At 38.0% G+C, this 17803-nt stretch overlaps 1 protein-coding gene across 8 annotated transcripts in view; it reads left to right on the top strand.

Moving 5' to 3' along the window:
* PTK2 (protein tyrosine kinase 2) overlaps positions 1 to 17803 on the top strand; it is a 207444-nt gene that overhangs the window by 131032 nt on the left and 58609 nt on the right. For all 8 annotated transcript variants that reach the window (XM_066991244.1, XM_066991243.1, XM_066991242.1 and 5 more), the window contains 6 exons: positions 1070 to 1210; positions 1926 to 2003; positions 2989 to 3096; positions 4307 to 4424; positions 11943 to 11973; positions 14397 to 14449. In XM_066991244.1, coding sequence (XP_066847345.1) covers positions 1070 to 1210; positions 1926 to 2003; positions 2989 to 3096; positions 4307 to 4424; positions 11943 to 11973; positions 14397 to 14449 — 529 coding nt within the window. The remainder of the gene's footprint in view (positions 1 to 1069; positions 1211 to 1925; positions 2004 to 2988; positions 3097 to 4306; positions 4425 to 11942; positions 11974 to 14396; positions 14450 to 17803) is intronic.

Here is a 17803-nt window from a genome sequence, read left to right as displayed (position 1 = left end):
ATGAAACCCCAAGTTACTTACTTACGTGCTACTTCAATAGCATCCTTATGCTCTTACGCTTCGGACAGATGAGAGAAGCTACAGGACTTCTGTTGGCAGTGTTTTGGTGTTTTCTGGTGGATAGTCGGGATGTTTTCATTTGGGATTCTTGATTGTTTGTTCCATTTTGGGGTGTGTTAAAGAGATTGCATCTCAGATTGCTTTTATTGTGATATGGATGGCAGCCTTCCAAGGGATATGTATTACGTACAGGCAAATATTTCTCTTTTCGTAAGTCTTTGTTTAGTTACCCATTTTTAAAAAAATGCGGTTGCTTGAAAATCTGCTTGGATCCTCTACATGCTTTGTGGCAGGACATGTAACAGGTGTCTTGCTCCATCTCATTGTCCCAAATGGTGTGGCTATTGGAAGAATTATTTGTACTGCTATTTCAAAGTGGTTGTTTCTGTCCTGGAAAAAGTTACTAGAATGATATGTAATGGAGTTAAAATATTTTACTTTGCAATTGAAATATTTCTTTTAACATTAGTTTACTATTTTATTTATTTTTTTAATATGAAAGTCATTTTGCATTTTATCAGACTTCAATAATCCAGTATGTAATGGATAGTCTAAGATACTTGCATGGAGAGGTTAAGATTCAGCTACAGCTGAGGTATTCTTACCAGATAGGAGAATGATGATTTAAATTTAAGACAGATTAGAAGGTGTAGTGTCCTGACGGCAGTGCTTTTCTGTTGGTAGACAGTTAAGATGTTGGGAGAAGTGAGGAATGTAGAAAAAGTAGTTCCTGCAAAGGTTAATGTTTTGTCTTTTGCTGTAATTTAATCAAAATATTATTAGCTAGACATTCCTTCTGTAAAGTATAGCAGAAATAATTTTATTCCCAAGAAAAATTTGTAAGGAAGAACTGTTATTTATATTTTGAAGCGCTTTTTTTTTTTTTTTGAGAATTTTCAGGGTATCATTTGAAAAGGATTGTTAGTGATACTGAGTAAATGAAACTCTTAAAATGCACCATCACTGACTAGATTTAAAATAATGATTTTTGTAAAATTTTCATGCACAGGCCAAAACACTGCGAAAATTAATCCAACAAACGTTTCGACAATTTGCCAACCTTAATAGAGAAGAAAGTATTTTGAAATTCTTTGAGATTCTCTCTCCGGTGTATAGATTTGACAAGGAATGCTTCAAATGTGCTCTCGGTGTAAGTAGAAGAATGCAAGTCACCAGAATACATGTTGTAGTTACAAGTTAAATTGGTTTTGCTTAGTTCTTCAATTAAACGCTTGCTTAGTTCATCTTTTGATGTAGAGAAGAGTCCTTGGATTTCATTAACAACAAAATATGGTTTTTAATTTTATTTGGAACTTTCTCAGTTGACTGTTAAAAAGCACCATCTATTAGTAGGGTAAGAATTGTACCTTATTAGATGTTGTTATTGGTGATTCATTTGTGAAAGCTGAGCAGTTACTAACTTGGTTTCCTGAGGAAATGAGACTCCTCAGCTTCTTCTGTTTGTAAATTTTCCTCTAACGGCTTTTAATCTCTACCAATTACAAATAAATTTTGCAAAGTGGTCTTAAGTCTGCAAACTTTGTGAAAATAGATACTCAAGTAGAATTTGGAACATGAACGTCAGTGTCCATGAGGAGAGAAAAGGAAATAAAGGAAATTTATAGTTCTCGTGTAGACCTAAGATAAAACACATGGCAACTCACTCTGAGTAGGACAGATCCCCAGGAAACTCGTCATCAGGAGTTTTGCTACTTATAGAATTACTTGATTTTAATATATTTTAAAATGTTTGAGGAGTTTGGAAGCTTCTAGAGATTAATTACTAAAAACTGTAAGGATAACGTGGGAAGATAGTGTTCCATTAAACGCACTGAAATTTTACTCTTTCTCCTTCGATTCTGAAGTCAAGCTGGATTATTTCAGTGGAGTTGGCAATTGGCCCAGAAGAAGGAATCAGCTACCTTACAGACAAGGGCGCAAATGTAAGTCTACTTCTGCTTTCTTCTCTCTGTTACTGAGTTAACAGCCGTGGCCTGTTGTGAATTGAACTTGACACGAAGAGGAATTGCAACTCTAATCTTCAAAGTAAACTCAAAAGAGCTGGGAAATTCAACGTACAAAGCTATTACTCAGATATTAAGTCATGATTTGGGATGGAGAAAACATAGTTAAGTAGAGAGTCCTTACCACTGAATTTGTTGTTTTTTTAACCCAGTGAAGTGCTTACTTAAGGAGTTTGAAGCATTTGTGCTCACTTTTTTAACAATGAAACACGTAAATTATTTTAAACTATTTTCTCCTTTCTTCAGGAGATTGTGTAAGTGAAGAGCTTGTTTATCAGTGTTTAGCATTTGTGCAGTCATTGCTGGCTTATTTGTGTTATTTGTCTTATTTTGTGCTCTTAACAGCTTTGCTATTGCCTGATGTTACAGCATTGCCAGTACACCTTCATGGTGCAAGGAAGAATGTTTGGACAGGTTCTTTATCAAAGTGTCTGGGACATTTACAGTCATGATACAAGTTAAGCATATGTCCAACTTCTGTTGAAAATCCTTCAAAGGTAGTGAAAAGATTTAGAGATCAGGAATAGTTAGCCAGCTAAAAATGTACCTCTTACCAGCGGTCTGATGATAGGTAACTATGCTCTAAGTGCAGATACCATGTTGGTATAACCTGTTGAGTTTTCAGTCTTGCCCTCCAAGACGTTGTTTCCGCTGTGTACTTCAGCAAGTGCCTAGAGTTACTCAACAGTGACCTCTGTAGGCAAACTTGGTGCTTGGCTTTACTTGGTAGATACCTTTGCATATTTGTAGATACTGTTATGCAAAGCCCAATGAAACTGTAGAAAGAAACAGAGGAACAGACTTCTAAAAGTGCAATTTGGAGATCAAAATCTACATATGGTTCAGGAGTAAAGCCAAGGTATTTTGCTTTAATTTGAATTTTGTTTCCTTTGCCTTTTTGTAGCCAACTCACCTGGCAGATTTTAATCAAGTGCAAACTATTCAGTATTCAAACAGTGAAGACAAGGACAGAAAAGGGATGTTGCAACTCAAGATAGCAGGTGCACCTGAGGTATGATTTTTTGACAGTTGTGATAAACTTGCTATCTTTGGTTTTTCTTAATTGAAATAAATGAAATTAGTGTGCTCTAATTAAAGCACTCTGTATATTGTACTTCTGGTCTATAACTTCATTCTGAATTTTTCTACTGTCAGTGTAGTTGACAAATACGTTGTACTAAAAGTATATGCCATGTTTGCACATGTATGTTTAAGCTGGGGACAGCCTAACTACGTATGCATACAAAGACTTCAGTTATTGTTAAACGCTCTTGCTCCTCCTGTAGGTACAGCCCATGCATTATATTTTAAATTTTGCATTCCAGGCATTCTGTATAGTTGTTTGATTTTTCTTGTGCTTTAAGAGGGAAGGGAAGTTGAGTGTGAGTATTCATTATACTCATAAAGCTCATTACGTGCTTTTTGTTTTGCATCTGGTACTTGTATACTCTGATATTTGTAAATGAGGTTTAATTTGAAAATACTAGCTCTTAAGTGCATCTTAATAGTAGCCTGCATGTATATATGATGCTATGCACTGAAGAGGAAACTGAGCAATTTCACTTTTGTGAAAAGGGAAGTATAAAAGAGAGAAAATCTGTTTTCCTCATATTTCATGGGGAAGAGCTGGAAGTGAAATCAATCACTGTGATAGAGAAGCACTGGGGGCAAGTTGACAAATATGTGCAGAAGAGGATGAATATTGGAGTTGTTAAAATTAATAGTTCGCCTGTATGTCTCATCTCCTTCTCCATTTCTCCCCCTTGTCTTTTTAATTTCAATGTATTTTGAAGTTGGGGAGGTTACTTTTTAGGGTAAAGAATAAATTGCTGCAAAGGGGTGGGAAAATCGTTACCGCCTGGAAGGGTATCTAAGGAATGAGCAACTTTTATAGAATTGTCATGATTATAGTCTTAAAAGTCACAGTAATTGTAATGAACAGTGGTTGACTAAAAGTTTGCCTAGTGAGCCTTTTAATAGATCCAGATTAATCTTAGATTTAGGTGGAAGGTTTTATCAGCTGTACTTCCTAAACCTTGCATTTTAAATTTGCTACATAAAAGGTAAAGCAAGAATCTGATATTTTTGTGCTCGCCCACTTTTTTCTGTGGACTGTTTGTGAGTGTATGTAAAGTTCTGATGCAATGACACAGCTGTTCTGCTCAGTGCTTGCAACTACAATAATCCCTCTCTGTTGGTGCCTTGTTTTTCTTCTTCTTTAGCCTCTGACAGTGACAGCACCGTCCTTAACCATTGCAGAGAACATGGCTGACTTGATAGACGGATATTGCCGACTGGTGAATGGAGCCACGCAATCTTTTATTATCAGGCCACAGAAAGGTAAGGAGGTGTTTCATTCTGGTAGCGGCTATACTCTTATCTACTGGTAGATTATCTTGCACTTGAACAGAAGACACAAGGTAGGTTCAAAATCCTCACCTGGAGACTTGTCTTTCTGGAAGGAAACTTAAGGTATTTTTGTTAAGGCAAACACTGACTGTCAATGTCACTCCATTGAAAATTACTTAATGACTGATAATTTAGATTGTTTTCCAGTAGTCACTGCTTTATGGTATTCTGAACTTAACTAACAGAAGTAAATAAACTGTAATTAAAGGCAGCCCTAACAAGGACCTGTTAACTTGAAATACAACACCTTAATATTCAAGTAGAAATTCAGAGAGGTTGGTTAGAATACCTTTAGGTAAGACTATTGAAAGTTAGTGTTCTCTTCCCAGATACTCAAAATTTCTCAGGTTTTATTATTTAAACTTTGACAAAAGTCCTGCGAGTCTTTCTCAATGAATAGAACTAAAGCAAAGAATGTATTTTGTAGTGTTGATCTATTGTTTTTTAGCAAACCACAAGCTGAAAGACATGAGACCAGGGTGCAGCTAGAGCTAGATGTAAAGAGAGAATTTAATTAAATTTCAGTAGAATTTTTTCTACTTTCAGCTAGCTTTGATTATTGAAATATGTCCAATCAAAGCTGCTTGAAAGTGGAACTTTGTCCTTCTTCCATAATCCTTGCTTATGGAAATTCATCCAATATTTTTGGTTTCTAAAACAATGAACAAACTATTTCCTTCTTGCCTGTTTGTCATACAAGAAAGTACATGAGCCATTCTAGAAGTTCTACAATCCAAACTTGAGTCCCTTTATAGCCACATTTTTGCTTTTTTTGCCACTAGCTTTCCCTACTCCATAGTTGTTTAGTTCATTGAAAGGGGTAGCATTATCGAAATAGTTCAGGTCTTTCAGTTTCAGGCATCCCGAACCAAGATTTTAATTTCAGTAGTCTAGTTTATACCTTTCAGCAATCGTCTTCTATGCCTGTTCTTATTTAAAATATTCACAATACCTTAGCTTTTCTGGAAATCATGGTTTCGGGTTTGTTACAACCCTTGTTATTCACTCCCCAAACTTCGCTTTCAGTATCCCAAGTGAATTGGCAATTTGTCAGCTTTAACTATAGCAGCCAAAGTTGAGCTTTTAAGTTTTTCATGTCCTAACGTGTGATCTCTTCTCACCTCTCAGTCATCCTGAGTTAATGGATAGCCCTTTCTAAGTTAATGGGAAGCCTTGCTTTTTCTTTAAAGGCACCCATGTAGGCTATGTCCAGTTCTTGCTACTTCTGCATTGGTGGTATTTCAGAAATTTGGTCCACTTAGCCTCTGTTGCCAGTGCAAATTATCAGTTTGTTTCTCTGCAGCTGGAATGGTTTCCTATTCTTATCTACACATAGATGCTTTTAACTCCACAGAATACTGCTGCCCGATGATTTCCCATTCTGTCATTCACAATAGCAACAAACGGGCAGTTACGGTCCTCATCGAGTCTTAGCCCTGTTCATCCAGTGGGCCATCCTCCAGTGCTGTGCATGGCAGCATTGATTGTGTTCCAGTCATGCCTGTTGCCATTTCTCTGCCAAACCCTCCTCTGTTTCTTGCCTTAGCAGGAGAACAGCTCCCAGCCAAAATCTCTACAGGTTTTAACCTTTTCTTGTCAACATAACCTGTTCCGTGATGCATATAAGCAACTGCCATCTAAGACTAACAGCGCCAATGGGTCCTAATATTCTACTGCTGAAAGTGGCAATAAAAATTGACCCACTCTGGTTTTGCTTTTTCTAATTCCTTTCTTCTACTGACCCGACTTACTTATCATTCAGCTATTACGTCTTCTGGACTCACTAAGCTCTTTTAAAGGCAAGATTTCTGATTTTTCTACGTTATACAGTACCAGGCATGGCTATGCCATGCACTGTGGTTTGACTGTAGGCACTAATGCAAAAGAAATCAATGCATGTAAGAGAGGGAACGTGTTTATTTGCATGATATTCTTCTTAGTGTATATTAACATAAAGCAAACAAGCAGTGATTCACTTAAAGGAAGATTATATAGCACTTTGGGAACATTCCTCTTTATGCAAACATTATGAGAATCCCTCCAGTTAAAAATTGTTTTTGTAGTTTTGTCGTTGTTTTGTTTGAAGCTTTTTTTAATATTGTAGCAATACTCAGTATATTAATTAAACGTCTTGTAGGAGAGCTGTCCCCACCATGATCTGAATTCCCACATCCCTCCAACAGTGAGCTGTGAAGCATATCAGAAACAAATCATGTAGCAGCTCTGGATTCAACAGATGTGTTTTTTCCCCTCCATGAGCTTTCCCATTCTCTCTTTGTTCTAAACGTATATGTTTATTGCAAGTCTCTTTATAAATTGTCTTTCTTGATTACTACAAGAAGTGTATGTTTTTGTGATATTATCTGCACAGTTAATAATCCTGTTTCTCTTAATTTGGTGAGATCACTTAATGTTTAAGACCTGGACAGCATTTGGCATATTTCCATTCAGTTTGTTTTATTTTTCATAAATATTTTAGTACATAGGTCAATTTAGTCCATTGTAGAAACTTTATGAGCTTAATATGTGCTTGCATTATCATACTTAACTATTTCAAAGTGCACAAATGAATGATTGATTCAAAAACTTCAGCTGACATTAAGTAGCTATTTGCTGACTGAGCTATGTGCTGAGTAGCCTTCCTGTGATCTGAGTCCAGTGACTGAATTTTGAATTTATTAATCTGTTTATTCAAGCTGGTTAGGTAATGCAAAATTGTCAAAACTCTTACAAAAGGCTAAAAATACTCTGGGGGAAAAAAACACATTTGAGTAACTGAACTAGATAACTGATTGTCATTCCTTTAGATCAGAACTCGCCTTTAAATTTAAACATTCCCTTTGAATATAAAAGGATTAAATGAAAATTCAGACCTTCAAGTCTCAAGACACCAAAATTAAGTAATCCATGAAATTCTCCAAATAAGTGTTTACTCCTGGCTTATACATGTGAAAATTGTTCTCATTTTAACAGAAAGGCAACGAACTCTAATTAAAATAGTAAAAATACTGTCAGTGCCTGGGCATAGACACTCCGATACAATTGTGCAGAGCCGAATTTTATTTTTTTTTATTTTTTTTTATTTTATTTTATTTTATTTTATTTTATTTTCAAGTGTGTGAAGAATTGGGCAAAATGTTGTGGGTTTCAACTTGTGAAAAACAACATATGCTTTTACTGGGATGCTGTTTGTAATGAGTTTTGACTTTGGACCTGCAAAGGTACTAATGAAGGCTTCTGATTTTATTTGGGATATAAGCTGTAAATGGAGGAGTGCCAGCTTGCATATGCTGCCTGAAGTGATCGGTTCGTGCCCCAAGAGCATGTAGGCGTCTGTACCATCAGCTTTGGTGGGCCATTTCACCAGTAGTTCCGTACAGATGGGTTTTCCCTAAATTTTCTCCAGTGAAAGTAGAGGTGTCTCTAATACTACTTGATGGTAGGGTTCTATTTCTGGCTTGGTTTTTTTTGGTGGTTTTCTGCATATGTTTATTTTTCCCCTTTTTTCCCCGTTCTCCTTGTCCATATTTGACCAACCATTTGGGGCACATCTCTGGTGGCCAAAATGGGGACATTGTCTGTTGTGGCTGGCCAGTGTGTTGCTCTGCTACTAATGCGAATGAAATCAGTTGTGCTTCCTGTGGACAAAGGAGAGTAAAAAAGGAAGATTATTTAATTCCAACCCCCTGCCATGGGCAGGGACAACTCCCACCAGCCCAGGTTGCCCAAAGCCCCATCCAGCCTGGCCTTGAGCACCTCCAGGGATGGGGCATCCACAGCTTCTCTGGGCAGCCTGTGCCAGGGCCTCACCACCCTCTGAGTGAAGAATTTCCTCCTTATATCTAATCTAAACCAATCCTCTTTTAGTTTAAAGCCATTCCCCTTTGTCACTACACCCCCTGACAAAGAATCCCTCTCCAGCTTTCCTCTAGGCCCCATTTAGGTACTTTCGAAGGCCGCTGTAAGGTCACCCCGGGGCTTTCTCTTCTCCAAGCTGAACAACCCCAACTCCCTCAGCCTGTCTTCATAGGACAGCCCCTTGATCATCTTCATGGCCCTCCTGGAGACCTGCTCCAACAGGTCCATGTCCTTCTTGTGCTGGGGGCCCCAGAGCTGAACACAGTGCTCCATTTGGGGTCTCACACATGCTGCCTTTTTCCCATTCCATCACAGTCCTTCATTCCAGCAGCACCATCACAAATCGGTTCACGTGTAGAGCTGTTAGTCTATCACTTACTGCTTGTCCATCCTTGGAGCTACTGATTCTTCTTGCTGTGCTGTGCTTTTTATTTCCCTGCTTTCTGCAGATGAAGTTGAAAATAAGACAGCTTTCCTAAATGCGGTCATAAAAACATAAAGGCACTAAGAGAATGCAGATAAGTCACAGACTCCAAAACATCAGGAAATGCTTGTTTAATCCTGTGTCCCTCTGTGTTATTAATCGTTAACTATGTAATACCACCTCTATTTGTGTTCTCCTTATCTCGTAAAACACATAGGATGGCTTCCTTCCAAGGTGGAATCAGGATTTTGTTGTAAAAGAGATGTCTTGATATGGCCCTAGCTTTATATTTTATACCAGTGGGAAGCTGTTCAATAAGTGAAGTAGAGAGTTGCAGAAACAGAATGGGGAGATATCATGTTTAAGGATATTTAATATTGCCCTGGAAAGTTAGAGTCTGTATTTATCTCTTTTAGAGAGATCCTTTTTGATATGTAGCAACTTCAGCTTCCACTGCCAGTTGCCACCTGTATGGTATTTCTCACTTCCTTGAGGGTTTGGAGTCTTACGTTTGCAGGAGAGAGGAACAATCTGATCGGCAGCTGAACTCAGCACTTGGAACATGTGCAGTGTTATAAAATCAGTCTCTGTTTCTGTGAAGTCCCCAGATATACTGATACTGATATGCTCCTCACACACAGAAAAAAAGAGAGGAAATTAAAAAGTCCATCTTTAGAATACAGTCTTGAATAGTGTGCAGTTAATATGCGATGGAGATGCACACAGAACAGCAAGAATACTTACTTTGAGTAGTTTTTCATTAATTGTACGCCAGTTATCTTGATTTAAAAATAGCAAGTGATGAAGTTAAGCTTGCAATTTAATAAAGTTCTTTTAACATTGAGGTCTGTGTGTTTGTATAGTTTCCTGAGCCTTCAAAAACAGGCTGGCAAGTATGCTATATCAGTAACACATGGTTCGTCAGCAACATCTGATTAAATCCATTGCCAAATGCAAGAGAGGTATTGGAGTAACTCGATGCAAGCTAGAACTCGGGATGCTTGCACAAAAAAGGGCCGACAGCTGATGGAGGTATCAGGAGATACCAGGTGGGGTCTTAAGCTTCTGTGCCTCATTCACAACCCTAAGAAGGCCTTGCCGGGTGGTGGGCAGGACTCTTGTGCCTGTTTCTCCAAGCTTGATATCTTTTGCCTAGTTCAAGCCAACATGACTGCTCTAGTGCCCATTCCAGTCTCTCTTTTTTGGATATCCCCTCCTCCTGCATCTTTTTAGTGCCAGGCTGTCAAGCTTCTGTTTTCATACTTGTCACTCCACATTGCCTTTCATGATCTTTGCCTTTTGCTTCCTTCTCCAAAAGGTATCATTTCCTCCAACAATTGACCATACCTCTATGTCCTGCCTCATGCTTCTTGTATAATCTTCCTGTCCTTCCACTGCCCTCCAGTTTCAGGCCTTCTTTTAGTCACTTTACCAAGCTACTCTGTCATCTCCCAAATCGGGGCTCTTTGTTTCCCTTCTTTCCCGTATCTTCCTTTCCTACACCCCTGATCTCATCCTTTCTCTAGTTGTGGTGGACCCTCTTGCTCTTTTGCTTTCAAGTATGATTGAGCCTGTCTCTTTTTGCTCCAGTCTCCAAACTTGCTTGGAAAGATCTGGTTTTGTAGCCCTGGGCTGGATGTGGAACGTGTGCACTTCTTTTGTAGGAACATGTTGAAGTCCACACGAGAGCAGAGGAGAAATTGAGAATGTTTGGTTACTTGCAGGAGATGATGCATGTACACTTTGGTCAGTGCTAGGAGGGCAGAAGAACATACTCAGTTGTTTTGGGAACATGGTGCACGTCCAGCATCTCACATACGAAAACTTCAGGGGGCTCAAGGAACATATGCACTGGCTCTGTGGGCTGGTGCATGGTCAGTTTGTCAATGGGGATCTCTTAAGGTCTGGAAAACGCTCACCAGTTGCACGGGGGACAGTTCCAGAGTCTCCCCACGGAGGAGGGATTTAACTTTGAGGCTGCATGATGCCTCCATTGAGCATGCCTACGCTGCAGTGAGTTTCGGGTTTTTTTGGACAGCAAAAGAATTGTAACTAAATGCTGTCGTTTGCCATGTTGAGCGTGACATTTGGATAGCAGGCATTTCACTACTCAGTCCCTTAGCACACAAAGGAGAGACTGTAGTTTTCTTTTTTAAGGTCTGGAAATTTCAGTAATTTTAACATAGGATAAAAAACCAGAAGTAATATGATTCTTTGTAAACAGTACGCATCTCCATTTTCTAAAAGCAGCTCTTCCATTTTCTCTCAGGTCACTGTATCGCTGCTACAGTGATTTGGAGAAAGATACTTGTTCTAGTTACCCACTTCCTCACCTTCCCTGCATACTTCCATATACTGCAAATTGTTGGTGTTTTAGTAAAGGCTTAGTAATTTCCCCATCATCCTTCCCCGTATGAATACTGAGTGTGTCATCAAATGCAGATGGGAAATACAGTTGATTATTTACACGCAAACTTTTACACACAGTGCCATTATCACAGAAAGACTGGCAGAGGATTTGAAAATAGTTTATAAGAGGATACCCTCGTTTCTAGCTACTGAGCATTACTATTGTGTAATCTCAACCACATGGGAAATTAATATTATATGTTACATGCATTAATGACTGTTGTCTTGTTTGGAAGTTCAAGTTGGCTTAAGTAATTTTATTTATGTGTATATAGTATGTTTATAAATACACTATATATATTATCTTTTATATATTTTATATGTTTATTTTATACATATATATTTATATAAAAAATCTGTATGTATTTATATGTGTATTGTGTATATATATGTAGTTAGCACATCTTGGAAATGAGAGAAGCATTTCTCACAAGGGAGATGAAATACTGTCATACCTTCTGCCAGGTGATTTATCAGAGTTATTTGTTATGAATAAAAGAGGAGTCATGTTCTGTTTACATTGCTCTCACGCAAGACTTTGCCAGAAGGTCTGTATCTCTGGTTAGGAGCTGTGTTGATATGCTGCTGTTAATATAAGTAGAGAATGGTCTTTTGAGTCAACATGCTCAGTTTCCCTGGGAGGTTGTGGTGATTACTATTTCATGCTTGTATACATTGCACGTTGAGAGAGGTTATTTGGAAACTGAAATAAAATTCTGAAATAAAATTTTAATTCTGTTTTCTTCTTCTTTACACAGAAGGTGAAAGAGCTTTACCATCGATACCAAAGTAAGTTTTATGCTTTCTTTTTTTTTTTATGTAGCGAAAAGTAGTTTTGCTTAAGTGACACCTTGGGACTTTTTATACGTGCTTAATTTTTATTCTTGCTTTTGGATTCTAGGACAAATAGCAGGCAATCATCTGGGACTGCAGGGCATAGATGACTGACAGTAGCATTAAACTATAAAGATACCAGAAATAAAATCCGTGGGGAAGAAGTTCATAATGCATCAATAATGTTTGACAATAACAAAAGTAGGATGTTTTGGAAAAGACTGGAGTGGGCTTCAGGCCATTTATTTCCAGTCCATAAGTAAATTTAATTATAGGAGTAAATTTGATTACAGGAGTGATGCTAAACAGTCCTCACATTGTCACTTCAGTCTCTCTGTGAGTCAGTCTACAATGTTGCTCTTTCCTATTTGTCCTCTTTTCTGCTTATGCAAATATAGAAAATATTTCTTTTTTTTTTCCCTATCATAAATCTTTCATGTCTCCTTTTTTAAATTAAATTTCCATAATGGGACCAATCTGAGTTGAAATCCCTAGGTTCGACTGTAATAAAGAATATCACTTATACAGCACAGAATTTCTCATCTATTTTTAAAAAATATAGTAATGTAGAAAAAATCTTCTCCAATAATAATTGTAGATTCGTAGAAAATCCTAATCTGTGTCATGCAAATAGATCTGACTTCTTTGTTTCTGCATAGTTTTATTATGATACTCAACCCAAGGTACGGTGAGACATGCTATCAGCATCTAATAATTCTTATTTGATGTGTGCTAATACATCTCTCTGCATCTTTCTCCCTTCAGAGCTTTCAGGTAAAGAGAAGATTTCTAATTTGACTGTTTGAACTATGAATACTCCTTGCCTTGTTGGAGTTCGTAGTCCCTAACGCAGTGATAGGAAGCCTGTTAATTCCTCCTGCTGATTTTTGCCCACCTAATATTAGTGCCTAGATCTCTGTCCCTATCTGGCAAGTTGTGATGCTTGTCTACCCTTTCCATGTGCGTTGTGGCTTCCTAAAATTCAGTCTGTTAACCAGCTTGTTTGGAGTCTGACTGCTTCATCAATAGCCACATTTTGACCCAGTTTAAAGCTGTATCTCATCAGATTGTTTTCCTTGAGCCTTATCAGACAATATCACTAATATCCAGTGTCAGGAGATGACGGTTGAAAGACCACACGAAATTTAACCTTTTATACTGTCTTATCTCTTCCTTTTTTTTGGAGGAAGTCCAAAATTATTATTTTTTTATGATTATTATTATTATAATTTTACCCTTTGGATGGAGCACGGAACATGATTTATTCCTGAATCAGCAAGAAATGGGCCACTTAGATACTAGTGGTTGCTCTTCATTCACAGGTCTGCTGCAGTCCTTGCTAGCCTAGCTCTGTCACGGTGCAGAAAGAGAGGAGTTAAAATGCAGGGAGGAGAAGGAAATGAAAGTCGAGGCTGGAAGCAGTAAGATTGGTAAACTCAGTGTGCACTCATACAGGAAAGGAGAATTTGTTTTTACTTAAACAGATACAACTGAGGAACACAGCATAACCTTCTAATTACATACATTTCATCTTACTCTTGGTTTTGTTTTTCCATTGTAGGGATTTCTGGGATAAAATAAGGTTTGAAGGAGAAGCTTATTGCCATTTTTGGGGCAGTTTACCAGAACTGGATTAGTATGCTCATGTCTGTATAAACAAGAGCACCGCATATGCTCTTAGGCTGACAGCAGAGGAAGGGTCTTATGTCAAATGTATCAGTGTACTAGCCAACACCATCGTGCATCTGGAAGTATGTGCCTTTGGCAGCTGAAATTTCAGATTTTTCAGAACACCAAGTGCAGTACTCTTTTGCTCTCTTGCCATTAAAATTACATATGTACATGGAAAAAAAATGCTAGAACAATTCACTGGAATTCCTGTTAGTGATGAACTTTGATAGCTAAATAAATTTAATTATTTTTCTATGTTAAGTAAATGAAGAAATCAATTTAAAATTGTTATACAGGATAAGTCATCTTACAGAAAAAAAAATCTAAATTCTAAAATCTAAATTTTCTATTTCCAGTATGACAATGAAAGTAGATACACCATCAAATTGTCTGCACTGGCAATGTTTAGACATGTACTGCTTGATTTTAAAAGTTTTTAAAACTCATGTTTCTCTTTTTTTTTTGAAATTCACCCTGACATCCTGAAGTTGTTTGCTAATTAAAATGGTAACGCGTTCTCTCCGCTCCTCCCTTGGCTGGGATGAAATGGTAGATTCCTTTCTGACTTTGCTCCCCCTCAAAATCTGTCGCTGTGGCAAATGGATTGGCCCTGCTAATTACAGTAGGTGCCCTGTTAGGATGAATTCACAGCGTATGGGACCGTGAAGAATGTACAGCATTCAGCGATTCAAACCTCTCTTTTACAGGCTGGCCAACAATGAGAAGCAAGGAGTAAGGTCACACACGGTCTCTGTATCAGGTAAGGCTTGTAAAAAAAATAAATAAGCGAGTGTATTTTTAAAGCTAGCAGATGTTCAGATAGGTTTTCGTTTGCAGTTAGCTCGTTTCTTGCTTCGTGGCTGTTGACTTCCCCAAGACCATAGCTGTGCTGCTTTTGTAGTGGAATTTGTAAAGGGAAACTTTTTCCAGCTACCCTTCCGTGTCGTGTTGCTCGTGAGAGCAGTCCTGTCCGTGCAGTACAGCAGGGCCAGGCTACTTCAAAGCCAGGCTGTCAATATTCCCGCTTGGCTTTGTAATCAAGTAGGCTATCTCTTAAATTACCTGAGGATGTGTTAATTATGAGGGAGTAGCTTTGAAAAGTGAAAATGAGCAATTAAATATTCATCATCGCCTTGCTGAAAGAAGAAACTTAATAGCTGTTTTCTTGTAGCTGCTGTTCAGATCAAAGCACTTAAATTTTTGCTATTGAAAATCACGAGTTAATTGAAGGGTTGAGCGTGTGAGGTAGTACGTGGTATTTCTGCAGCTTATAGGCTTCTAAGATTTCAGTTAGTTACTGTATTTTTTTTGTGTTGTTTTAAGTTTATATACTTGAGAAAGAACAGTTTTCTTTTACAGAATCTCAGAACAAGTCGTTTTGAGGGGTTGAGTCAGTGTCTCAATAGGAAATGCATTTCTAAATACTTACACATGATATTTATAATGGAGGTTTGCAGTGCGAAAGAGTACTAATATTGTGATATGTCCCTATAGAGTGCTTGGCCACAAACTTCAGGAACAATTACTGTGACCCAGTGGAGTGTACATCCTTGACTTACAGGGAGGCTACAGCCCACTTTTTGGGGTTTTGCAACCATTTAGGGGCACATACTCAGAAAACTTATAAAAAGGAGAAAAGATGCATAATGTTTGATTTCCTGCTTTTCAGATTCCTTTCCCCACCCTTACCCTTTTCTAAAGACGCTTAAGATTCACCCCTGGCATAAGAAACCCATGTAGACAGACCTTGTGCAAGAAAATAGGTGAGAAGATCTGGAATTCAAATGTTTATCGAATTGCAGAGGTGTAATAGAGCTTCATCAGTTAACATTCACTCTCAAATAGCAGCTCTTGCTCCTTCATCAAGCAAGGTTTTTGGGGCGCGGAGGTAGATAAGCATGAAGCATGATAGGTTTCTCTCTTGATTCATGCCTGTGTGGGTTATTTTGGCTGTTAGAAAAAGTGGAAATGGCTAGTGCAGTGTTTTTTCATCACCTCACTCATAAAAAAAAAGCTAATCTTCAGGGGAAAAAACATACTGCCACCTCAAATTTCCACCCTTTCAATTTTTGGAAGACCACTGATGTACTTTTATTATTGAAAAAGTGTACAGTAGTAAATACTTAATTCATGATCCTTTATTGCAGTCACTTCAACTTTGCAAATTTAGATATTCTTTGCTTGATGCCTTATATCTGAATTAGTGTCGTGTCTCACACCACAGACTTGCTCAAAAAAGTGGTTTGATGTTAGTTAGTTGTGATGCCCCGTAATTCTGGTGTGTAGGGTGTCACATACAGAAGAAAGATAGGCAAACGAGAGCTTTGCTGCAGAAGCAGGGTTAGAGCATAGCATCTAGCAAAATACAGGAGAAACAAGTAGCTGGAGATGAGCCAGTTGTTCCAAGTGGATATCAAAGAAGCTGTAAGGCACAAAGCTGCCCCATAATGACATAAGCAAACCAGGCAGATTAAACCAGCAAATGTCCCTCTGGTTCTTTCCAGTTCCACAATCAAAACCAATTATGTATTTTTCTTGTGTTGCAGTCAGGTATCTTATTTAAAGTCTCTCTCCCCAGTGAAAATCTTAAAGTATCTTTCCACAATGAAACCATTGTGCTTGGGTTTCGTACCGTGTTACTGTTGGAAACACTGACATAATACTGGAATGATTCAAACTGTTGCATTTATAATTCAGTCTCAAGGATTTGTTCTTCTTTTTAATAAGAGTACAGAGAATCTTCAACTTCTACTTTTGTGTTTGGTTTGGTTTTGCCCCCAACTTCTTTGAAGTGCATCAAGAGTGGATGTCCGGACACTGAGTTTAACCCATAGACAGTTTGTTGAGGTAAAGTTGCACGATAATAAGGGTTTTTTCCATAAGGGAGATGTCTTCTGTAAAAATCTCCGAGTTACCCTAAGGAATGAACTTGCTATAAATGAAGTAATGATTCAAGTAGATGCAAAGAGGTGCCACTGGTGTTGTCAGATGTAACTGATACATCATATGGAACAACAGAGGCAACAGATGTACGTAATGCTCGGTTAACCCGGGAGTTACAGGTCAGCAGAGTCTGACAGCTGACAGCATCCAGTGCAAAGCCAGCTGTGGATGATGCTATCTTGGTTTGCAGAATAAGAGCTTTTCTCTGGTGACATTTACATGCCTTAGAGCTAAGGACTTCAAATGAGATGAGCCTTTATAATTTTTGGACAGCTGTAATGTCCTTCGTGCCTTTGATAGTTTAAATCATAAGTTAATTCTCCTCTTTGTTTGCATTGAGACTCCTATTTTTATTTAGACCTCTCCCAATGCTAACATTAAATAGCAAAAATCATAAGCAGGCGTTCAGCAGGAAAATCTAACAGTCAGACATATTTGTAGCATTAAACCCCGTATTTCGAAAGGAAAGTTTCAAAGTGAGCTCTCCACCTCAGTTTGGAACCAGCAGTAGCTGAAAGCCAGTGTGGAACATGATGTAGTGATCGAAAAGTTCAGGCATTTGTCTGAAGTTTTACAGGTTTGAAAATGAACTTGTTAATGAAAGACGTCTTGTCTTGCTTTTTGAAATGTGTATTAACCTACCTTGAAATACTTCTGGTTTAGTGAAATGAAAACTTGTTCTTTCCTAGTGTTTCAATATTCCAAGGCATACAAAGATTGAAGGTTTCTAAATACATTTTTTTTTTGCTCTGACTTTGAATAAAGACCTTTTCAAACTAGTGGAGAGTGAAGTTGGTTCCAGGAATCTAAAGCAGGAGATTGCTGGACCTGGGAGCCAAGAAACGTTCTCTTGTGGCTGTGGGTCACTGAACCAGGTTTCACTACACACCTCTTACTGCATGCGGCTTTTTCTGTTTGTTCTGGTATTCTTTGTCTGTCTTGCCTTTAAATTAAATGTTTCTTGCAGCAGGCATTATCTTTTATTACGTGCAAGCAAGATGCCTAGCAGATTTCCCCCAGTTTTTAAGCATAGTAATAATTTTATTTGTCAAATTTTACATTTATGTGTGTGTGTGTGCATGTATTTATATATAAATATAAAAAGCCCAATTAAATCTGAGCAGAATTTCAGATTTTTTTTGATGTTTTAGTTTAAATTACTACGACTCAC

Source organism: Anser cygnoides, chromosome 2 (genome assembly GCF_040182565.1).
Source record: "Anser cygnoides isolate HZ-2024a breed goose chromosome 2, Taihu_goose_T2T_genome, whole genome shotgun sequence".
NCBI classification, from domain to species: domain Eukaryota; kingdom Metazoa; phylum Chordata; class Aves; order Anseriformes; family Anatidae; genus Anser; species Anser cygnoides.
This window is presented reverse-complemented; position numbering and strand designations above follow the sequence as displayed.